The sequence below is a fragment of the Schistocerca piceifrons genome, chromosome X (genome assembly GCF_021461385.2).
Source record: "Schistocerca piceifrons isolate TAMUIC-IGC-003096 chromosome X, iqSchPice1.1, whole genome shotgun sequence".
Taxonomy (NCBI): domain Eukaryota; kingdom Metazoa; phylum Arthropoda; class Insecta; order Orthoptera; family Acrididae; genus Schistocerca; species Schistocerca piceifrons.
The window spans coordinates 725842857-725868711 of NC_060149.1; the positions used below are offsets into that span (position 1 = coordinate 725842857).

At 37.9% G+C, this 25855-nt stretch overlaps 1 protein-coding gene across 1 annotated transcript in view; it reads right to left on the minus strand.

The window, feature by feature from the left end:
* Positions 1-24573, minus strand: part of LOC124721619 (constitutive coactivator of PPAR-gamma-like protein 1 homolog) — a gene marked incomplete in the record, with an annotated part of 229198 nt that extends 204625 nt beyond the window's left edge. The window contains 3 exon segments of the mRNA XM_047246678.1: positions 6967-7139; positions 7606-7873; positions 24294-24573. Coding sequence (XP_047102634.1) covers positions 6967-7139; positions 7606-7822 — 390 coding nt within the window.
* Positions 24574-25855: the final 1282 nt, after the last annotated feature.

Here is a 25855-nt window from a genome sequence, read left to right on the forward strand (position 1 = left end):
CAATCCAGCGGCCTACCTTCCCCCATTTTCCACCATGTTACACTCCTAGAACACAATCCTGTAATATGCTACTGCACTTTGATGTGGTACAAACACTTAATATTTGTTCTTGGGCCACATTATTTAACAAGGTACATCTAATTCTATATTATTAAAATATTATTTTAATAATCTGAAATGTTTCCATCCCCCACAATGCAGAAACTACCAATGCTAAAGAATAAAGAAATTTAATGTAGTTTAATTTTGTGCCAGGAAACATTTTCACTAGAAGCCACAGTTTTTGAGATAGTCAAAAATAACAAAAAAGGGCCCTTCAAGCTCCAACTACCACTCTCAAGTCCCCTTCACCCACACTCACATCCCACCAATCAGAATTTTTAGTATGCTACTCATTACATTCCCACTATCACTGTGCAAAAATTTGTGACTAACCACATTTTTCCCCCTAATTTTCCTTTCTTAACTGGACTAAATCCTCTGTGCAGGTCACCCAGCCAGTCTGACTGGTGACTGAAACACTTCATTTTATTTTTAATTTTTCATTTTAATAATCTCCCATAATGTTCAAGTAGAATTCATTGTGGCCTACACACCAAGTAGGATCATTGCTTCAACAGAGGCTGTTTGTTCACATGGAATGTGATCTGCTGACAACGCGCTCACTATTACCCATTCTAAGTAGTCAATAGGATGGGTGGGAGAGAAATCACGTAACTGCTGGCCACCACCTGGAGCACTGGTTCCAGGCTGGACACACACTGCAGCACCAGCTTCCAATTAATAACAACATGCATCCTCCTACACTCATTTTTCTTTGGACTCCGTTCCAGTACTGAAGTTAACATCGTTTTCGTGACCCCACGATTGGATAAGAGCTTCACTGGAAAACCTGGGTGCACCTGTTATATGTCTTGTCTACTGCATAAAAAGAAAAACAGGTGTCAGAAGTGGGATTTGCATCTTTTGGTCAATAAGGAAGCTTCAATTTTGTGTCAACACCTGCCATGACTAAGATATCTGATGCTAACTGGGCCAGTGAGAGATTGGCTGAGTTGGTACGCAGTGGGTTCGCTGTCACCTACAGCATGTCACAGAGCTGCTGCTTGCCTTGCTGTTTGCCAGCCACTTGCCATCAACACATTCTACATTGCCACATACATGCCAGCAGGCTATCCATTGCAAGATGCAGTCATCTAGCTTGCTACAGCCAATGTGTCCTCGCCTCCGCACATGAACCATCAACACCTCACCACATTGCTATCACTTCGACACCAAAACAACGTTGCTACCACCTCTACATTGAGAAAACTATTTTAAGTGTCATTAAAGCACTGCTTTCCAGTTGCTGACCTGATCAAATGGAAATGCTGAGGATGTCACGGATGTCTGAGAAGAGAGCAGTATATTTTCGTTTACTTATTTTCAGGTGCTGAGTCGGAGGGAGAAATCTTAGCACTTCTGCACTTGCTGTTTAATTTTTGCTGTAAGTGTTGCCACTAACTTTAAATGACAGAATGCCCACTGCACAGTCATCAATGGAAAGTACTGCAGACAAGGGCAGTAGTGAGCCACTTAAAGCTTTGTAAGATCAGATAAGAGGCCCCTACCCTTGAACCGCAGGTACAGCTCCTAGCAAACCAAGAGCCATCATCTAATCAAAAAGTAAAATTCAGCATTCAGGCAACTCTTTGATTCCATTAACCACACAGACATTCATTGTTTTGTAGCACACTCCCATGGGTTAACAGTTTCCCCCCTGTTAACTTCATAACTTCATTCTCGGGGAAGAATTCAGGAAATGTCGCCACAGTATTGCAAAACATGCACTATGTTTGCCAGATGTGTTCTTGGCTTGACAGTTTTAAGTTTTATATTGCACATCTGAACCTGACTGGAGATGCAAGATCCTATGCAGACTCTCATAATGCTGGCAGTTTTGATATGTTGGCCAAGGGTGAGGGTTTTACTGCAACAAGCTGTCCACCCTCAGTCAATGGACCAGGGAATATTTTGAGGTTTTTGTAGACCTCGCCCAATCAGTTCCATATCACGCTTATTTCCTGGGGTGAGAGGAAGAAATGATTTACTTTTTCAAGAGGCAGACACAGAGCTGTGGATGTGTTTATCATGGGGATAAATCCGCCAACTGGTAGAGAAATAAAGTATGCATCACCTTGCACTACTGAGAGAAGAGGCTAACTGTTTTGTCTCATCTTCCTCTTATGGGAAAGATTCTCATCGTGTATTCACTATGAGAACATTGTAGACATTGTAAGTGTCCAGGGCATACAGAAATAGGTGTCAGGCCCCCTGCTGTTCTCACTGCAGACAGATTGGTCATTTAAGTGTTAATTGTGACCATTCACAGTACAGATGAAACTGAGGCAATGGAAGGTTCCAAGGGTACAGAGAAAACTGTGCATATGGATTTCTGAATGAGACGGGAGCAGGTGCAGCCGCCACTCTGAGCTACCATTAAATCATGTTACCTTTCAGAGATCACTGGTGGTGGAAAACATGATTATAAAAAGCAACATAAAGGGAAAAAAATCAGTGAAAATTTTAACTGACATGGGTGCTCAGGCGAGCCTATTATTTTTAGCCTCTGCCAATAAGCAGTATTAAAAACTTCAAAATTATCACAAAAGTGGATTGGGTACAGAAACTATCAGTCTGTTCAGGACATGCTGTGATAAGATGTAGATTGGTAAAGGTTAACATAACTTTTATATGGAGGTGCTAATGAAAGTCGGGATTTTGATGTTACCCTTGGGAACGATTTCCTGTGAGCATTTTGGACTTTGAGTCACAAACTGTCCAACTTGGTGACTTGGTGCACCGGTCTAGCAGTGCCAGCACAGCAAAGACACAAGTAATCTGGGAAAGAAGGCCTATTCACAGAGCTTACACTAAACTATGTGTCTTATTGTCAAACATGTACATACCTGACATTATTCGTCATGGAATAGGAAGAGTTTGGATAACAATCAAAATCCAAGAGCCCACAGGAGATATCTTTCTGGTCAGTATACTCATCAGAAAAAGTTCAAGATAGACTTCACATACGTGTAGAAAGAGGCATTAGCTGGGCCGAAAGTATTAACAGAAAAGTGTGTGTTCCTCTGTGCTTAGATAATTTCAGAATACAGGAACCAACCATTTTACAGTGAAGAGTACTGGCTAGTGTACAAGAAACACAAGGAAGATTAGAGTTTACCATTCTGTCAACAGCACATTTGTTAGAAACAGAGCACAAGCACACATTCAGACAGTATGGAGAAGGAAATCAGCTGTGCCCTTTTCAAAGGGACCATTTCAGCATTTGTCTGGGAGTGATTTAGCATTTCACATAAAACCTAAATCTGAGTGACTGGATGGGGATTTAAATCATCATCTTCCTGAATGCAACTCCAGTGTGCTGATCACTATGCCACATCACTCATTTACAAGAAATAGAAGCACTAAAAGTTGAACAGTTTTGGTCACAATAAATAGCATCTCAGGAGACTCTGAGGACCCATCATTGTGTTAGAAGACACAGAAAGTTACCCTTGAAGAATCGGTAAACACTGCTGAACAAAGATGTACATGCAATCACACCATTCACCAAAAATCAAATGAACAAAAATAATGCATTCGTCACAGCCAGACAGGAATCTCTTGCATCCTGTGTGTGAGGAATTTACATTGTTATTTCATGAAATTCAGTATTTACCAGCCACAGACTTAATGCAGCATGAAATTCTAACCATAGGTGCATAGCCAGTAACTCAGGGAGCCATTAACTTTCATAAACCGATATCATTCATGATGGAGCAGTTTTCTTGGCATGAGCATGTCATACATAAAACTTCCTGGCAGAGTCAAAATTCATTCTGGAAACACCTCATACATAGTATCTGAACAGCACACATCAGTTGGATACTTTTTAAACAGTTCAAACATTCCCCAAAAATTCATTTTTGCACAAGGATGGTGGTGTTTTCTTCAGCTAATCCTTACACTTTTTATCACCTATCTATAATATATACATATTGAGCACTATGTTTTCATCTGTGGTTGCAATTTTGAGATATTGTTCACACTGATTATCTCCAAGAGCAGTACAAAACATTTTTAAATTCAATCAACTCTCTACAAATATTCACCCACTTTGTTGAATTTCTGTTGGTTATTAACTTTCCAAAATATATCTGTGACAGCACAGTTTTGAAGTAAATGGAACAGTATCTTGCACATGAAATATGCATTTCACTAATGTTAAAGTGTACTGTGTACCATAACAAAACTTCATTAATAATCTATGTCACCAACGTGCAACACACTCAACTTTCCATCTTGCACATACATGTCCACCTTAAGAAATAGTCTGCCTTCTCACACTCTTTAACCTCATTGGCCTGCTGGCCAGAAAAAGCGAACACGTTTCTCCAACAGAGGAAGGCCTGCATTGTTTCTAAATTTCTGTTAACATTATCGGTCTTGTTTACTGAATATGCTCTTGTTTCTGAGATTAATTTCACACGTTTCAGTGAGGTGTGTGTGATAACATATTTTACTTCCATACATTCTGTAACGTGTTTCTTTGTGTAATCATCAGTTTTGTGATATATTCTCATTTATGTGAGAAATGTGCACCGAACTACAGTAAATCTGCTTCATAGGCAAGGCGTTATACAACAACTGTTTCATTGGCACCAGGAAACACAACTACTTCAGCAACTTCATGAAGGCTGATCAATATTAACAATATTTGCTCCAAACCCCCATCCTTGTGGTCCAGAAAACTGTTAGGTTTAATTCAAATGGTCTGCACCCAAACCACAGGATGAAAAATCATATCTTCTGAGAAACATTCACTGTTCTACATAGAGCCTGTTTAAGCTGGCCCTAAGTTGTGTTGAGGTCAATCACCACTTTTACAGTGATCATTAGAATGGAGATACGTAATAGACGGTGGTTTACAAAGATTCTGTCAAGTTGAGAAAATGCCCAGAAAGTATGCCATACTCTCAACTTCTCTTCAAAATTATCCTCTCTGTGAAGGTGTTTGCCTGTTATGAAGTGGTTATAGAAAGGTTTGAAATGAACCTCTCTGGGAAGCAAAGAGGAAATCATGTGTTATGACTTTTGAATATATCACATAACTCTTGAATCTATTCAAATTGTATCACAACATCATAACTATTTACTGTCATGTCATTTTCCCACCCCCACTGACCTTTTTTTTTGTGATATGTTTGTGAAGAGTGGAAGTGGAAATTACTAGCCTTTTATAGGGCTTCCCGTACAATCATAATGTAATATAATTTTCATTAGATAATGAACAAAATGACTGATCAGGCAGTTACTCTGTCCCTTTTTAGCTGATGTTTACCTTTTCTACACGCTCATGCTTTCGTTGCAATGGTTCATGTACAGAACTGCGACCTGCATTTGATGACACACACTGAGGATGTTACAACTTGTCTAGTGCAAATTGTGTGTGAATATCATACAACAGGTACCAACTGCATATGACACAGCAGTTTTTAAGACACTGACCTCATATTCTGGAGAACAGAGGTTATTCCAGCCACCCTGATTTAGGTTGCAAGAAAATGCTGGGATACTTCCTTCATCAAGGCCACAGCCAATCACATGTATTATCCTCATAAAAGCATACTTATATATCCTGTGTGTATCTGTATTTTGTACTATTTATTTTCATTATATTATGACAAAAAATCCTATACAAGGGTGAATCAAAATACTAGTGCCAAAAGTGAAGTATTGACTTTACTTACTAGTTTCTTCAAAGATGGTGAAGATGCATTTTTAAATTGTGCAACATTTAATGCCTTCATTAATGTGTACAGTATGACCAAATTCCTGGCACCCAAAGCACCACAGAGACAAATTAATCTGACTTTATACGTATCAGTAAGAACGGGGGGGGGGAGCAGTACATTTACCAGACAATTCCTTCTGTAAGTGCTCTAGGGTCTAAAGCCATGTTTCTGCACAATAGAAATTTGCGACTATACTTAAGAAAGCTGCGTAGCTCAGCCATCTTTAAGATATTCATTAAGTTTCTTTGTTTCATCACCTACCCACCACCAACACTTTGAGCTACAATCATACTGTTCCCTAACTTTAGTTGTGGTCTAAGTCTTCATCAAATTCTATACAAATGTGTAAACAGGTCAATTTCTCTCACCACAGGGTGATGAATACATTCTTGTAATACTGTGTCTAAATATTTCAAATAGCTTTCAGATTGGTAGGGGAATGATCAACAGTACTGGACCCCTCAAATCTTGTTTGGTAGCTCGTCAATATTTACCAGTGGTCCACTAGCACAGTTGGGAGGTTGTATTTTGAAGCATAAGGTTCCAATTTTAATTTCAAATCTCCCAGACAGGTAAATAACTACATGTCTACTTACATTGAGCTCCACATATCTAGGCAATCATAAAGCAACTACAATGTGGTAGGTGCGTCAAGAGGTTGCCCAATGTAGATTGTTTTCACTTCAATCTAATCAGTGTCTTATTCACAGTGATCAAATACCACCACCCTCCTGCTCCCCCCCCCCCCCCCCCCCCCCCAGTGATTTATATAAGTCTAATCATCACATAGTTGATGTACAATTGATTATGTCCGATACCTCTCGACGACTGCTGAAGTGTGCACAGAGATTGCAGTATCATAAAAGTGGTAGTATCTACCATTCTCCAAGGTAGGGTGTATCTACCCCAAAACCAGCCATATTTCTCTCCGAGCTGCTTCAGAAGATGGTAACATAAAACTGACACAGAATTTCCCAAATTGCCAAGCTGACATTTGGTTTGCTGTTATCTCTGAACTACATACGCACATTAATGGACAAGATGCGGATAGTGCACTTATCAAAACTGAAGCAAATAAATAAATAAAATAAAATAATAAAAAGAGCCATCTCAGCAGTTCAGTAATACAAACCTGATTAATCTTCTGCCTAATGCGAAGTTGGGACGTGATCCATTCATTCATTCGTTGCTGTTCCAAACACCCGTTAAAAAATACTGCTAATTCAATGTTGTTAGTTTGTATTGTCTGGACCAAAATGGCTAAGAATTGGACCATTCGATTCCACTGGCCACCACAGACCCAATCTAAAAATATGGAGAACTGTTAACTCAACAGGAGCAATAATTTATGTAACAAAAAATATTTCAAACAATGTTTTTGTACTTCTAATCAGTTGCTGAAGTTTATATAATCATTTACTCACACACAATACTCATTTGCTGCATGCCAGAGTTCTGCTATTTGATACACTCCAGTAATTGGTACTGGTTACTGAACACTGTTACATGAAAGTTTGTCTCAAAATGTTATTTTTATTAGGGTCTAAAATTACTCAGGAGTTTATTTACTGAATAACTGAACAGGAAGTTGAAATCCCAAATCAAGACACTCTTACAATTGCAAATCATGTAAAAACTTAATCAATGTAATGCACATACTGACTAGCTGGAGACAGTGTCTTAGACTAAACAGATTTTCACGACTATGATTTGAGTATGTTTACAGTAATAGCAAAATAAGAGTTCACATTGCCATCAAAAAATAATTTACCTGAGAAGTAGCCACCATAAAGGCGATGCAAGCAGCACTCCCCATCCACTACAAGACTCAGTTTGCTATTAACATGGTTTAATGGTTTTCCAGTCTTTTGCTGCTGTCGACTCTGTTTCACTGCCAATCCCCGGGCAATTCTCAATAAATCCACGGGCACTGAACTGCCTGGTATTTGTGAACTATCAATAAAAGCTTGCAAGTCTTGGATACCCATTATGCAATATTTCCAGTCAGGTTTTCAGGAACACACAAATCGTGAATGCCACTGCAAAAAGAAAATGATAATGAAGAAAAATAATACAATACAAATGCATAGTAAGTTGGCAAAAAATATTTATCTTCTGTAAATACAAGTATTATGATGTTAACTTGATGACAATACATTTTCTTTAATTTAAATTTTCACAATGATGCACAGAACATTCAATGTTTTACATTACATGTGACTGCACAACACCTTGCTGCAATGTAACAAATTCAAAAATGAACAATAAGATCAGGCTCAGGTTCAGAATACTCAATCACCAAGGGTGTGAGTATGAGAGTTTTGTGAAGGGCATCTTACTTATGCTACTGTGCAAGTCAATAGAGCAATTTAAAAAAAAATTGTGGTTACCTGAAATATCATTTACCAGCAACTAGATTTTAAACCATGATACAATGTGTAAGAGCTCACCTATCCAGTTAGAGGTGAAGGCAATAACAAAATATTATTATCGATTCTTCTTCAGACGTAATCTCCTAGTATTGGTCACTGATCAATGTAGTTAGCTCTTATCTTGACAGTGCAACATGGAAAACTATTTCTGATGTGCAGCTGTGCCATCTTTGAATGTCTTTAATCAACAAATGTTTCTGTGTTCCAGTGAACCTTTTTCCATGTGTCTTCCCTTTAATGTAGGTTGTAATAATTGGTATCTCTTGCTCCTCAGAGTCCCAAATCTTATATTTATCTTTGTTTGGTAATATGTAATATGTAGAAGCTCTCTGCATTTCTTCATCTGATCAAGGATCTAAACATTTAACCTTTTCATCAACCATGGCAAATGTAAGAAATGACAATACAAATAAATTTAAAAAGCTTCAATTCATTTTTCAATACTAGATTCTATGGTCTAACTTTGATACTGATAAAGGCAAACAAAGAATATGGAGCATCAAATCATTCTGATGGTGCCTTAGTATTTGGAGGAAGACTCTTGTTCACTTGAATTACCTTTTACTTCGAGATTTTTCTGGAGTTCTCATTTAGAGAATAGCACGACTCTAGTCTTGGACAATTTAATAGAGGGCTAATCCCTCCACACCACTGAACTAGGCAGTTGCATTAAAGGGAGCTACCTTGTCTACTATGATGGCAGCATTGGCATAACCGATTATGTCAGTAACTTTGCCATTTATTGTGATCCCTGTCAATGTTTCCTTGAAAACTCTCAGAATAATTGTTGAAGAAAAGAGGAGATAAAAATGCAGCCTTTCATGACTGTGGTTGTTCCTTGTTCAGTTTCAACATCTGGTATACAATTACAGTAGGGTTACCAATTATGTGATGGTCATTGCTGTCAATACCGATTTGCCGAAGAACTCATTACCTGTAATGCATTCCTTTAGTTGGCCAAGTCAATAATCCATAAGCATGCAAACACCAATTCTGTCATTTCAAAACAGAAGTGACACATTCTGTAGACCGAAGACAAAGCTTTCTTTCCAGTAGTTTTGATAAAATTTTTATTATAACTATTGTTTGTTTTTTTATCCATCCCATTCTAACAATTAGATATGGTTACTCAATTACTTGTCATATCTACAAAATATGCTACCTAGTTCAGCTACACATTTCTTGTGTAGAGGTCTCACTACTGAGCAGGCCAGAGAAAAGAAGTATCTGCAACTGTGTTTTGCTGATGTAGAATACACAAATCTTCACAGTTCCACTTGGTATCTGATCATAGCCATACGAGATCACATAACACAATGACATAACAATTACATCACTCTTATTGCTACTTGTCTTCAACAAGTCTATCTCAAGTCATTCCTTTATCCATACATGCTATCCCGTAAGCAATCTACATTCCACTTTTGAAGAGAAATTTTGATGCAGCGGACAAAAGTTATTATTGACAACTTGGCATTTATCTATAATTTCATTGACATATCAAATTTCTCATTCCAATGGTATGATAATTATTATGAATAATAGCCAGCTAAACTGCTATACTTTTGTTCTTTGGGGCCCACAGTGCAAAGTATGTTACACATAGCAGTGTAGATGACTATTATTCATAATAATTATGTCATTAAAAGACTATTTTGCACTGTGGATTCCAAAGAACAAAAGGTATGATATCTGCTCAACTCTCTTACTGCCTTTACCTTACTATATCTAATGCTGCAATCCCTCCCCCCATCCCAAGAGTCAAGTATCTTGCTGGCATAGCTCCTGCCCTTAGCCTTCCTTGGTGTATAGAGGGGACCGGAGGGAGGGAGGGAGGGAGGGAGGGAGGGAGGGAGGGAGGGAGGGAGGGAGGGAGGGAGGGAGGGAGGGAGGGGAGGGGGGGAGGGAGGGGAGGGGGGAGGGAGGGGAGGGGGGGTGGGGTGGGGGGGGAGGATTCACATAAGAGTTTTATACTGAGTGTGTGTCCTCACCTGTATCTGAAATAGGATGGAAAGCAAGGAAGGAGGGAGGGAGGGAGGGAGGGAGGGAGGGAGGGAGGGAGGGAGGGAGGGAGGGAGGAAGATTACAGTTTAAGTCCCATCAATGACTAGATGATTACGGACAGCAAGCGAGCTAAGACTGAGACGAGGATGAAGGAAAAAATGTGTCTAGTCATTTTTGAAGGAAACCTCTCGCTATTTAATTTAACTGTTTTGGAAAAACCATAGCAAACCTGAATCTGGATGGGTAAACTACACTAAACTATAATTTGCAATACGATTATAACATTTTTCAAAAGTTTCCCACTCTTCCTTTTCTGATTTTGTTCAAATTTACCACGGATACAGATCTAGCGCGGAAATGAACTCACGCAAAATTTGAGCTAATAATACCCATATGGTGTAAACTGAGGCCCTATATTTGAGAAGCTCTCTGAGAAGGGTGCGATGTAAGCAGGCAAAAGCCCAATGTTTGAACCTTTCTTAATACAAGGAATCAGAAAAACAGTGAGTGGCAAGGTGTAAAACAATTTGTAAGTCAGTATAATGCACCAAAGTAATCAAAAAAAAAAACTGCAAAGAAACACAGTCAAATGTTTTGGCCTTCTTTAGAGCCAGGTGTCTCTGAAAAAAAATGTAAGACCTACAACTTGGCACATATATTAATAGTACATGGGGCAGGACTATCAGGACATCTTCCTGGCTAAGCACTTATTGTGGATCATACTCAATCAGAAACACGATGCCAAATACACAACCACAGAAAGCGAGTCAAGTTCAGATGAAAATATTGTACAAGGGTCACTTCAGAAGTAGGCCTTTCTAGTACCACTGGAAAGGGCACACTTTTCTCCACTAGAAACATCTTGCTGTTTCTTAATGGTCGATTCAGCAAATGTGCCACCACTGTAAGCTGGTACAGGTTGCTAAATGCGCAACAGGACGACTGGCGAACCGATGCTGATTTACAACTAACTGTGAAGATCTATACAATTTTCATCTAATGATATCCCTCTACAAAGCCGCTGGACAGTAGTCTAATTTGATATTGCAAAATTCATACATGATGTGGTTCAACACAAAACACCGGACTTGTCACTTGAAGAAAAACAAAGAAAATTTGAAGGCTGGTGAACTAGTTATTCCAACAGATTTTGCAGAACATTATTCTTTCATCATCCAAGATGCGCTTCAAGAATATCACTAGGACAATGGTCAAGCAACACTGCAGTAGTTTGTTGTATACTGTAAAGCTGAAGAAATACAATGTATCAGCTTATGCATCATCAGCAATTGTATCAAACATGACACCACAGCCATCTATACAGTTCTGGCCAAATTGATCAACTATTTGAAAAGCATGATGGAAAAAGTAGTAAACATTCACTATTTCAGTGATAGTTCCATTGCTCAACACAAGAATTACAAAATAAGCCTGCAACGAACTATAGACAATCAAACTTTAACCCCAGAAGATTTATTCAAATTTTGTGACCAGTAAGTGCAAGGAATTAATTTCATCTTCGTTACAAGCCAAGAAATAAAAGACAAAAGGAAGGTACATGAAGACTGATTTCCAAATGACCGAATGCCCATACTCACGAAAACCGCCATTTTTTGCCAATTTATTTGAATCACTTTCAAGTTAGCTTCGTTTCAAGTGATACAACTCCTTTCATGGCCTCAGTTTATCAATCAACTGACACCAGTGTGGCTTTCATGTCAGTTTTAAGCCCTATTCCTGGCCTATGCATCACCTGTATCTGCAACAAGCCCAGGTGGATTGGTAATGTGTGAAGTTTATACTGAAGAACACAATACCCTGGTCAAATTAATGCACCCTTTTGGTCCAGCTCACTTATTATATTAGACTGAAAGAGAATATAAATATTAGATTCCCTAATAGCACATCTTCATGAATATTGCAGCACCTTCAACAACTACAATAGGAAGCCAGTATAATTTTCCAGAACCGATATATAACAGTACTGAAGAAAAATTTAATTCCATGAAGCAGTAATTTTAAATAGCACCGGCTTGGGAACCAACAGGAAGAGACCCATATATTGGACTGGGGCAACCAAGGCTTGGGAAAGACAGCAAGAAACCCAACGGAGGCTTTGGAACGTAGATGAAGCAAACAACAGAAATGGCTTGGGAACCACAGCAAGAGACCCAACAGAGGCTTTGAAATCTTGAAGAAATCAAAAAAGACAGCTTGGGAACCAATGCAAGACTCTCAACTGAGGCTTTGGAACATTAATAAAGAAACCAGCAAACAGGACCATCTATATATAACACAATAAGCAATGTTTGATAACAACATCATACCCATCTTGCCTCTCCAACCTTACATGGGCACTACCAGGCTCATACAGAAACCGAAGCAACTAATGGTTTTGAACTGACTAAGTCATCAAATTTTCAAGGCTTTCATAACTAGCTCAAACACCAGCATTAATCTATCAGTTGTCATTCTTGCTTGTCTTGAAGTTATGGGTTCAGCAACCTATTCCGTGTTGTGATCATAATATATTACACATCGCTTTTGTTGAAGTTTAACCTCATATTTGGTCCCTTTACTGAACTGAATAAGATCCAATAGGCTCTTTCTAGTGCAGAAAACTATGCACTTTCCAATGATTCGGGAAGAAAGAACTTCTGAAATTAACATTTTGCCATATTTATATTTGAACTTGGCTCATTTACTGTATTTTTGAATTTAACACCATGTTTGTGATCAAGTATAATCGAAAATATTTGGCTAAGCACAAAGTATGCTAATAGAATCATGTCCCAGGCATTGTCAACAAATTGCCTAGTTTGAGTTCCTTTACATTTCTTCTTCCTGAGATATCTGGCCCCAAAGAGGGTGAAAAATCTGTGCATTTTTCTCTGCAGATTTTTTTAAAGTCACTATAATGCATTACACTGGCTCGTAAAATGCTTTACTTTCTGTCACACTGTATTTTTCTGATTCCAGCCAAAAGCTATCCAAGACATGAAACTAAGAATTTCCTATTAGCTTAAGTCTTGTAACAATAGAGCCTCAAACACTGGGCTCTGTTTATTCGCAGGCAGATTCGTTGGAAAGCCACCCAAATAAAAGGCCACTGTTTCTCATATACTTAAACTCAGAATTTAAAATTTTGCACAGGTTCATTTCCAGCATAGATTACGCCCACAGCAAATTTCAGAAAAACTTAAGCTCAAGGGGTGGATGCCTGTGAGCACCTGAGACAGAATGACTACTAAGGCTGCCACATGCCTAACAAAACTGTTGTAATCAAAGATTTACAACAAAACTGGATTAAAGGAAGAAAACCAAGAATTCATCAGATGAAATTATAGATATGGAATAATAGATGAGACATTCCTCCAGCAAAATGCGGATAAATAATTACTACACAAAAATCTGATATCTTCCATCTGCATGCTTTTTACTACAATCCTATTTAGGAAAATTACTAATAATTTGGGAGCTCACACCACGAGTCTGCAACAGATCAACCATGTAAGTACAGCAAGGATTAATAGTTTAGACACTTGGAACACACTTTAGTAATTCAAGGAGGGTCTGTTAGGGTAGATCCATTTCACCTAAGCCGTTGTCTACCTAAATGATGGGATTCTCCAAGAGATGGATAGGAATGAGAAATGTAGCTCTATCATCAATGGTTGAGAAGTATAACTGGAGCTTTGATGATCATATTGGTTTTCTTTCTAAAGGACGCACTGTTTCAAACAATGTAAGATAATTAGATGAACCAGAATAAGGACTTCGGTTTAAAGAGGTGGTGTTTACAATCACCAGCAACAGCCTCATAAAAATGGGAAAGTCATTCATTGGCTATGTTGAGGATAACCCATCTCTATGTTACTGTTCCCTAGATGAACAACAAAACAGTAAATGTAAGGAGCAAATATAAGTCAGTCAACTTCACTTATATGAGGTCTGTTCAAAAAATTCCAGTCCATTTGTAATTTTGTGCCAATGGTGTGATGGAGCAAAATGTCATTGGCATCCCTGCACACACCTGCGTTTGATGTGTGACTGCCTGAAGTTTCACTGTTGTACATGTATTTGTCATTGTTCAGTGCTGTATTCAGCAGAACGTTGTGTTGTACAGTTTGCGAATTTCAAGATAGCAGAGTTACAGGAGCAACACGTCTGCATTAAATTTCACATGAAACTCTAGATAAATTTACAGAGACAAACCAAATGGTGCAGAAAGCCAAGAGCAATGAGTGCTTAAGTCATACTTGGTGTTACAAATGGTTCACACAGTTTAAAAATGGCCAGACGGAGCTTAAAGATGGCCCTCATTCAGGACACCCTTCAACATCTACCGATGATGCTCATGTAAGATCAGTAAAGCAGTGTATGCCAATCAAAGACCAACTGTCCATGAGATTGCAGAAGAATGTGACATTTCAGTTGGATCATGTCATGAAATCCTGACACACCACCTTTGAATGCATTGTGTTGCCACCAAGTTCATCCCATGGTTCACAAGTCGAGAACAGAAAGACCTTCAAATCGCAACCTGTGAAGAGCTTTCGAATTGCGCAAATGAGAATGAGGTGTTTCTTAAGAGAATCATACTTGGTGATGAGACGTGGGTCTATGGTTACGACGTTCAGACCAGGGTCTATGGTTATGATGTTGAGACCAAGGTTCAATCTTCACAATGGGTTGGGAAAGGTTCTCCAAGACCAAAAAAATCTGATTAGTTCAGGTCAAATGTTGAGGCCATGCTGATAGTTTTCTTTGATTTTGAACGGTTAGTTCATCATGAATTCATGCCACAATGAAACCTCCACAGATGGGTGTGTATAAGAGATTAATAGTTCACTAATTCTGTCACCAATGATTAAAATTTTTGTGTAGATATGACAGCATTCATATGAAATATGACAGCCGTCCTTCTCATGCACCATTTGCAAACAGAACATAGAAGGCGATAAAATGATAGTGGTACACAAGTTACCCTCCACCATTTGCTCACGGACTACTGATGTAGGTGTACTATATTTCATTTGCCTTTGGTTGGTTTGGGAGGTATTTGCGTGGTCAAATACTGGTTTAACACCTACTTTCAGCACTAGGCTATTCTGTCATGATGCTGGGCTAGGAAGTAGAAGACAAGATGATACAATCCATCAGCTATGATGCTATCAGCCAGTAGGGTTAATACACAATACAATTACACATATTTCAAATGTCAAAGAGTCTAATATCCTGTGGGAATATGGGAAGGGGTGGGAGAGGGGAGCAATATACTTGTTGTTGAGCCCCTTTAACACAAACCTGAAAATATCACATCACAGTGGGAAAAAGAATAGTTTTCACCAAACACACAAATACAACTAAAAATTTGTAATGTATATGTAAAGTTTGTTAGGACATATATTGGCTCCAACCCACACAACAAACTGTCACCTTCCCATCTAATCTAGATCTTAAGCCATGCTGCAGCAAAGTTTCACTACATCCATTATATGATGATCATGTAATAATAATAATAATAATAATAATATACTGGAACAGAACCATTATAACAGATAAAACAACACCACATAACAAACCTGACATCATACTCACCAATAAAAAGAAGAAATTAACACAACTAATCGAAATATCCATACCCAATACAACAAATATACAAAAGAAAACAGGAGAAAAAATTGAAAAATACATCCAACTGGCTGAGGAAGTCAAGGACATGTGGCATCAGGATAAAGTTGACATTATACCAATTATACTATCAACTACAGGAATCATACCACACAATATCCACCTGTACATCAATGCAATAAAGCTACATCCAAACTTACATATACAACTACAGAAATCCGTAATTATTTATACATTTTCAATAACCCGAAAGTTCCTAAATGCAATATAACATATACCGTACAGTTAAAAGGAAGTCACGCTTGATCAAGGTCCACGTCACTTTCCATTTTTGACCAGACATAACGTCTGAGAAAAGAAAGAAATAATAATAATAATAATAATAATAATAATAATAATAATGTGCTGATAATGATAACAGCAATAAAAGCAAAACACCAGAATCACAGACTTCACTAGCCCCAATCAGACGTAACTTGTTTGCGTTGTCTGGATGTTACTGTATTGCACAGGAATTAATTTCATTGGAGAAATGGTAAGCTTAAAATATTATCAAATTACACAGTAATACCTTCAAGGAACATCAATAATCTACATAAATAATGTCTTGTCCACAGCAATTACTGCATAGTATTTTCAAATCTATAATGATTATGAATGCACTCAAAATGAAATATGGTACTTATTTCCAAACTTCTTGCAAACAGCTATTAATATTATATGAATCGGTTAGAAATAAAATATACTATTAACTTTTATAAGAAAGTTTTTAAATTTCATGCCACTTTTTCCAGGATATTTTTAAAAACTACTACTGATGATGTTTATTTCAAATAATTGTTACCTTTGAGAATGGATGCTTCATAAATGTTAACTTTCATCATAAATGTTAACTTTCTAAAAATTATAAGTCAAGGAATTAACTGATTTTATAACTTCATTAATTAATTTTACACATGTTAATTTGCGAGAGTTTCTGATCTTTGGCAGCCTGTGCCCCAGTGAAGTGGGTACCACTATTATTCTCTCTCTCTCTCTCTCTCTCTCTCTCTCTCTCTCTCTCTCTCTCTCTCTCTCTACACACACACACACGATCTTACAGACAGGGTGAGCAGCAATCGGCAGCTATTTGCTTTGGTGTACGGGAAGCTGTTGTTGAGTAACTGAAGGAGGATACACAATGACTTAGACCAAATTCTTGTTGGTGTGATGAATGCCAACTAGCTCTAAATGTAGAAAAATGTAAATTAATGCAGATGAGTAGGAAAAGCAATTCTGTAATGTTTGAATACAGCATTAGTAGTGTGCTGCTTCACACATTCACATCATGTAAATACCTAGGCAAAACACTGCAAAGCAATATGAAATGGCATTAGCGTGTATGGATTGAAGGTGAATAGCCCAACTCTGGTTTATTGTAAGAATTTTAGGCAAGTATAGTTCATCTGTAACAGAGACCACATATAGGACACTAGGGCCCACCATTCTTGAGTACTGCATGAGTGTTTGGGATCCCTACCAGGTTGGATTAAAGTAAGACTTGAAGTCATTCGGAGGTGTGCTGCTAGATTTGACCAACAAGCAAGTATTACGGAGATGCTTCGGAAACTCAAGTGGGAATCCCTGGAGGGAAGAATACATTCTTTTTAATGAACACTGCTCAGAAAATTTAGAGAACAGGCATCTGAAGCTGGCTGCAGAAAGATTCTACTACCGCCAAAGTACATTTTGTGGTACGACCACAAAGGTAAGATAAAAGAAATTAGAGGTCGTATAGAGGCATATACAGTTGTTTTTCCCCTTGCTCTATTTCTGAGTGCTACAGGAAAGGAAATGACTAGTTGTGATACAAGGTACCTTCTGCCATGCACCATACGGTGACTTGGGAGGGGGGGTATGTATGTAGATATTGCAGGCCAGTTTGCCTCTAGTGTTGTGAAGGTGTGTATTCTCTCAGGTATCAAACTCACCTAAGATGCTTTTCATATAAAGCAATGCAGTACAGAGTTACAACAGAACATATATTTAACTCGATAAAGGAGGGTTGCAGTTTTCCTTAGGATTCACTTTGCTCATTATTCAGGATACTCTTAGTTTTGAATTTTCAGTTTCACCAACAACAATATTATCCACATATCAGTATGATTAAGGATGTGTGTGAGAGAAAATGCCAGATATGTCACCTTCAAACACCCATTAATGACTGCATTTGCCAGTTTCCACATGGCTAGTCCACTCTAGCCATTCTCTTGCAGACATTGCTTATATGTTCCTCCTGGTTTAATTTTGAAACAATGTGAAAGCCTACCAGTGTCACTGATTTAATTTTTTACACCTTCTGACAATCCCGCAATCAGTTCCTATGTTGTATCAAGATTTCAAAGGATTGCATTGGATGGGGGAAAAAAAAACAGTTCATTGCTAGTTCCAATTTTTCCATGAGTTGCCCAATTCAGTTGCACAGTATAACTGTGTATAGAGCAGTGCCATGTCATCTGCATAACACACTACTGAATTAACTCCAATGTCGTGAGGTAAATCACTGACTGCAACAATGAACAGAAATGAACCAAAGTCAAAGACCTGTGACACTCAAGTATGAACTTCCTTTAGCGAAAACCATCATGTTTAATGGAGACAAAACTATCTCCTGCCTCTTAACTACAATTAGATTACAGCTAAAGATGGGTTGTGTATGCCTTAAAATTACCGTTTTGCAAATAGGGTGTTTTTGGGTACGCAGCCAAATGCTTTACTGGTATCACAAAGCACAACAGACACCAGATCCTTATTGTCAAATGCAGTCAGCACCTCGTTAACATCAGTGACAACCATTAGTAGCAATAGTATTTTTACCACTATGAAATCCAAACTGCGTTGGAGAAAAGATCATGTTTTTTGAAATAGGCATTAAGCTCATTGCACATACCCCCTAAAGCTTTGGAATAATCTAGCACAATAGAAACTAATCCGATGTCTTGGGGCAGATGCTAATCTCCCTTTATGTAAACTGGTAAAACATTAGCAATTTTGAGAGCATCATCAGGTTAAACTCTTAAGTTCCTGAATACTTCTTAAAACAGAGGACTTTTGACACAGATTTTATAATATCCTTGAGAGTGATAATATTCCAGCATAAATCATCCCTCCCCATGGGCTCAGCACCTAGTAGATTTAATGCATGTGAGCCGTTTTGATTGATTTTGTTTTTCAGCTGACTTTTTGAAGTTAGAAAGTAACCTTTCACTTCTTCTGGGTCCAGAAGTACATCTCGTGTGGGATTGTGAATTTCCTTGTTTGATAATGTTGCACTTATGTACTGTTCACAAGAATGTTTCTGACTGTAAACTTCAAAAACAAACTGATCCTGCCCACACTGAAATAACTACTACACATTCTCATCAAGTGACTCAGGAAATCAACAGAAAATTTATATCAGAATGGTCATCTCTATTTAACCACTAATTATTCCTTATTTTCAACCAAAAATCTATGCCACCTGTGATCCTTTGTTCTCCTTGCAGATTTATTCAGACTGTTCTGAAGTTTTCATTCACTTCCCACAGCACTTCATCAAAAATGTTAAACAACACTAGTGATTAGCAACAGTCATGAATGACATGCTTCTTGTTACAAACTTGCGTTCCTTCCACTTTATCACGTCCGTCTGATTTTCGTAGATGTTTCAACTCATTTGTCTGTCTATGGACTTTAATCCTAATTGTCTCAAGATTTTTGAACATCTTATTCTGTCAAAGACTTTATGCAACTACATGAATTTCATGCAAGCATGTTAATTTCTCTTCTTTTCCATTTGTTCTGCCATTAGTACGTGCAAGTCAGAATTGTTACTCATTTTTTAATGCAAATTGATCTTCATTCAGTTTCTGTTCCAAGACATTGATGGTCACACAGTTTTCACACTTGTCTGTCTGTGCTCACTACAGCAGCGTGGTAATGTTTTCCTAGAAATCTGATAAGTAACCTGTGTGATGGGTTTGCTAAACTTTAGAAAGAGCACTGCATTTTATCACAGCCTAGTGCGGGTGTTGGCAATGTGTCTCCAAGTCATGTTGGAAGTAGCCAACAGGAGGACAGACTGTGGTGCCCAATGTACAGCTGTTAACTACCTACAAGCTGTTAACACACAAATTAATTGCATTTGAAGGACATCCGCTCCTCCATATTCTGCTTTTGCCACAAATTGATGCGCCAATTTTAAATATATAAAAAAACACATTTGGACCTTTTATGTTGAAATGTTTTGTAATAACTTCATCTGATGCACTAATGTTGGCTATGATGACAAAATGTTACAAATTACTCACATTGTGTGGACGACCCTTTCTTCATTCTCAACTTTTACCACTTATTGTTATTCCTTTTATTAGTATATAGTATAGTTTTGCACTTCCTGCACTGAAATATCATTAACGTTTTGATTTCAATGGCAGAATTGATGTTATGGTAACATACTGACATGTAACATATCCCGAGGTGTCTAGGTGGGAAGAGAACTGTTTAATTGTGAGTTAGTGAGGCCAAAGCATGTGTTGTTGTTGTTGTGGTCTTCAGTCCTGAGACTGGTTTGATACAGCTCTCCATGCTACTCTATCCTGTGCAAGCTTTTTCATCTCCCAGTACCTACTGCAACCTACATCCTTCTGAATCTGCTTAGTGTATTCATCTCTTGGTCTCCCTCTACGATTTTTACCCTCCACGCTGCCCTCCAATACTAAATTGGTGATCCCTTGATGCCTCAGAACATGTCCTACCAACCGATCCCTTCTTCTGGTCAAGTTGTGCCACAAACTTCTCTTCTCCCCAATCCTATTCAATACTTCCTCATTAGTTATGTGATCTACCCATCTAATCTTCAGCATTCTTCTGTAGCACCACATTTCGAAAGCTTCTATTCTCTTCTTGTCCAAACTATTTAGCGTCCATGTTTCACTTCCATACATAGCTACACTCCATACGAATACTTTCAGAAATGACTTCCTGACACTTAAATCAGTACTGGATGTTAACAAATTTCTCTTCTTCAGAAACGCTTTCTTTGCCATTGCCAGCCTACATTTTATATCCTCTCTACTTCGACCATCATCAGTTATTTTGCTCCCCAAATAGCAAAACTCCTTTACTACTTTAAGTGCCTCATTTCCTAATCTAATTCCCTCAGCATCACCCGACTTATTTAGACTACATTCCATTATCCTTGTTTTGCTTTTGTTGATGTTCATCTTATATCCTCCTTTCAAGACACTGTCCATTCCATTCAACTGCTCTTCCAAGTCCTTTGCTGTCTCTGACAGAATTACAATGTCATCGGCGAACCTCAAAGTTTTTATTTCTTCTCCATGAATTTTAATACCTACTCCGAATTTTTCTTTTGTTTCCTTTACTGCTTGCTCAATATACAGATTGAACAACATCGGGGAGAGGCTACAACCCTGTCTTACTCCCTTCCCAACCACTGCTTCCCTTTCATGTCCCTCGATTCTTATAACTGCCATCTGGTTTCTGTACAAATTGTAAATAGCCTTTCGCTCCCTGTATTTTACCCCTGCCACCTTTAGAATTTGAAAGAGAGTATTCCGGTCAACATTGTCAAAAGGGCCAAAGCATGTGAATATTAAATACAAGCTGTGATGACACTGATCTGTAGCATAGTATATGTTACCTTGTAAGTTAATTATTTCACTTTCCATTATTTTCTGTTTACCAAATGTGTGAAAAGCAGCAAGTGAGAACTCAGTGTTATTTTATTATTCGTTTGTGCGAATGAATTCAGTATGATTGCACTCTACCACCTCGTATCATACAGTGGTGTTAAACACCTAGTACATCTCCTGTGATTGAACAGGAAAAATTGTTAAATCAGTGGCTATACACATGAGCTGTTCGGCTACCACAACTTCCCGTGACTGTGGCAAGCATTACTCTCATACATGGCGAGGTTAGAGGTATACGGCCCCTCAAAACTTTATCAAATGATTTTTGACACTGGCTAAAATACCTCCTCCTATACCTCTGCAAAGGTACATCGTTAATTTCTGCTAATCTGTTTGAGTTATGGATGTTTAATGGGCCGTCAAACTCTGAACTTGCTACTGGAGCACATATTTATTCCACAGCAACTTTTCCTTCTTTATTATAGTGGGTGTCTATTCTGCTTCCTTGTACCAGTCTTCCAAAGTGGGTGTCTATTCTGCTTCCTTGTACCAGTCTTCCAATTTGCTCCTGTCATATAGTTGCCATTTCATTTGAAATGGAGAGAAGACAGCACCTCAATTGGGTCTGATTTGAAACACCACAAGAAAGGATTTGTACTTCACACTAAAGTTCATAGTAAGCTGAACATTTGAAATTTATGTACATTATAGCATAAAAATTTAAAACTAAATGATTCCCACACATGCATTTTGATCCCAATTCACATCTTAAGAATATCCCGCAAGACGTATTTTCAAATTGTGCCATTCACATAAAACAATTAGGCTAAGTTACTTTTACCAAAACTTATCATGTGATCCAATCTAACTTTCACAGCCTATTTCCAGCATAAAATCCCTGAACTACTGCAAGTTGGTAACGCCAGTGAATGTGAATTATACAGTGCAGTAACAGATTTGTAGTGCAGATCTATTACCCCTAACCCCCACTGACACCCACCCACCATCTGAATTTGGCTGAAACGACAGTAGTGAGATAAAACAGAAAGAAACAAACTAAATCACCCCTGAGGTGCACCAATTGCACAAAATATTATTCTTTGCCGGCACATCTTTTCAGTAGTAAACTTCATAGTCCTGAACCCATTCCCTTTATGTTAATATTATGGAGTGTCATTAGTTTTACTGGCCATGAACTGTTGAAACACTCCAAAAATCATCAATTATTTACACTTAATGCCAAACATATTATGTACGAGTCCCACCTCCCCCGCCCTCAACTGTTTCTTCTGCAGTAAACAAAAAATTAATGAAGTATCCACAAATTCATAAATTAATTAAAAAATAAATGATTTTATAATATCTAAGGTGAGATGTTTCTTAATGCATCAAAGTGAATGAAATGCTTATTTAATAACCAACTCTAATATAGCAGCAGCAATAACAACAAAAACAACCAACAGTGACACTCTTCCCCCTTCATGTGTGGGCAGATAGGCCTAGTACTGCACACAATTACCTGCTCAGTATTGGCAAATAAAACTATGTGCCTCAAAAATCTTCAAGACAGTGCACTCAATTCCAACAATAAATTACTATGACATCACTAATTTGTATCATAAATGTCTGCATGGGTCACTAATAGTGGCAATGAGCAAATTTTCTTACAACACATACAGAAAAAGTCTTATAATAATCATCTTCACCTACCGCTACTTAATTGCTCAGTTCTATAAAATTATTTTGGTTGCAAACTGGCAGAGCATTACTAATGAATTTAGTAACACTCAGCCATCTTCTGGTTGTGTATAGCTCTGCATGACCACTGAATTTATGACCTAAGATAGCCCCTCACTTACTCCTTACACAGAACAGAAAGAGCTGCAAAACTAATTTGTGGTATTTGACGTACTCAGATACAGAACAGAACGTCTAACACAAAAAGACACGTCTCAAAATATATGGAAACATACACAAAAACTGCTTTCATAGTCAGCATGGCCTCATTTTATAAAGAAAGGCAGATGTAGGTGCAGATCTCCGCACATCGAGTAGTATTAAGGCCAATACAAAAATACCCAGCAATACAACTAGTGAATAAACTTTCATAATTATTCGGTTTTATTATGTCACATATGATATCTTCTCTCAAACTATTGCCGACCAAAAAAAAATGTACTAATAAAGTACATTACAGAACAGAGTCGACTACACCTCAAAAGTTTCTGATCACACACCGACCGGGTTGTAATTGGACCCTCACAATCTAAATTTATGTTCCTCATTAAAGGGCTTGTATCACATTTTAATACAGCGCTGAATCAACACACCAAACACTTCAAGAAGGCCACTGACGTCTACTGACCACAAAGTAAAACAGCTACTGGGTAACAAATTATTCTGCGCGATAAAAACGTCTAGTTTTTCTTTTCATTGAACATGTAGAAACTGTGAAATTTTCGCGTCATTCATTTGCACAGAAAAGAATGCACACAGATGTAGCAAATAGGTATAAAAATTGTCTAAAATACACGACACTTAGTCAACCACTGGCATTATAGTCTTAGTGCTGAAAAACAACATAAACCACTACTAATTTTCCACAAACTTACACTGTTTTTGCATCTAACATCGACGCGTCGAAACACGCTGCGAAATGCTGCACAATAAAAATCGCCAGGCTTTGCAAATGAAAAATTATCACAAGCACTAACCATGTTTTGATGAAGTCACTGCCACAGCACATTAACATTTAACCATCGTCATTTCGAATCCAACAACTGAGATTAATATATTTAACATATAACCGGCGTGCTAACAGAAACAGCGAAAACGACGTATCATAACATTCCATGAAGCAGCCCCCAGCGTCATATTACAAGTTCATAAGCCAGATAAACAAAAAGATGAATCATTTCCAATGATATTTTACACCTATAAGAAGAACACATACATATACTAAACAATCACCCTAAACTATATGTACCACCATTTTAGACACCTAGCTGACGTAAAAGAACCGAACAGACATCACATTGCTTCAAATTGTCGGCATGTCTTTGGAGTGCGTATTTCAGCAGTTTTTTTCTAATAACTTAAATTTAGAGAATAAAATTGTTTATTTTGTATTTAAGACGCAATAAAAGTCGTTTAAAAGATAACTTAAGAATGCTTTCATAAAAATTGTTTGAAAAAAGTAGAAGATGGTGTTGTTGTGGCCTTCACTCCGAAGATTGGTTTGAGCCAGCTGTCCACGTTAGTCTATCCTTTGCAAGCCTCTTCGTCCCTACATAACTACTACAACCAACATCCATCCGAACCAGCTTACTGTATTCGAGCTATGGTCCGCCTCTACAATTTTTACCTTGTACATATTGATCCCTAACCAAACTGACGATTCCTTCAAGCCTCAGTATTAGGGACTTGGGAGAAACTAGATTCATCTCTATACTTGTGTCTAGGGACAGAAAATCTTGGTGCTCGTGCTCAGTGTTCGTTGCGCTCAGCTGGTCTTGGGTCTGCAGCTCGTAGCCTTTCCGGGGGTAGTCAGGGAATGATGCTGTGCACTGTTTGCGTGATCTGGTTACTGTGCATTTGTTTATAAGATGTGTCCACACGATGCCTCTTTCGGCGCAATCGCAGTCGCACGAGAATAAAAGGGCATGCACAAAAATTTATGGAAAGAACGTATGTACGAATGGAAGTTCTCGTGTCCACACGTTGCCTCATTGCGCAAGTATTCTGTTATGAATCTCCTTCTTTGCTTGGGAGCCTGTGTGGCGCGTATTGTGATGAAAAGGCAACAGAAAAAAAGAAAACGCAAGAACAACTGAAGGTAAAGAAGTATATAAACAAGAGAGGTACGAGAAATACAAAGTGATGACAACGTTTTGTCTACAAATTTCAGGAGGTCACATTGAAATTTTAGATTTTCTGTTTGGGAAACTGCACCGATAAGTCTGGCAATAAAATTTTGTTAGCTAGTAACTGGCGACCTATATACTCGTTTGAATTATTTATTCATTTGAAAACAAAGCATTTCAGTTCTTCAAATTCGTATCTTGTAAAGTAGAATAACTGTAATTTATTATATAATTGTTTTATATCTGTTTTCATTGTAGAAAATGCCTCACCATCTAATTATAAGCTTAATAATAATAATAATAATAATAATTTTATTGTCATTCGGCCATTACAGCAATAGACAACGTCATATACATACTAAAATACAATTAATAGTTTGAAAGAAACAACAGGTTTCTTGTTAACATTATAG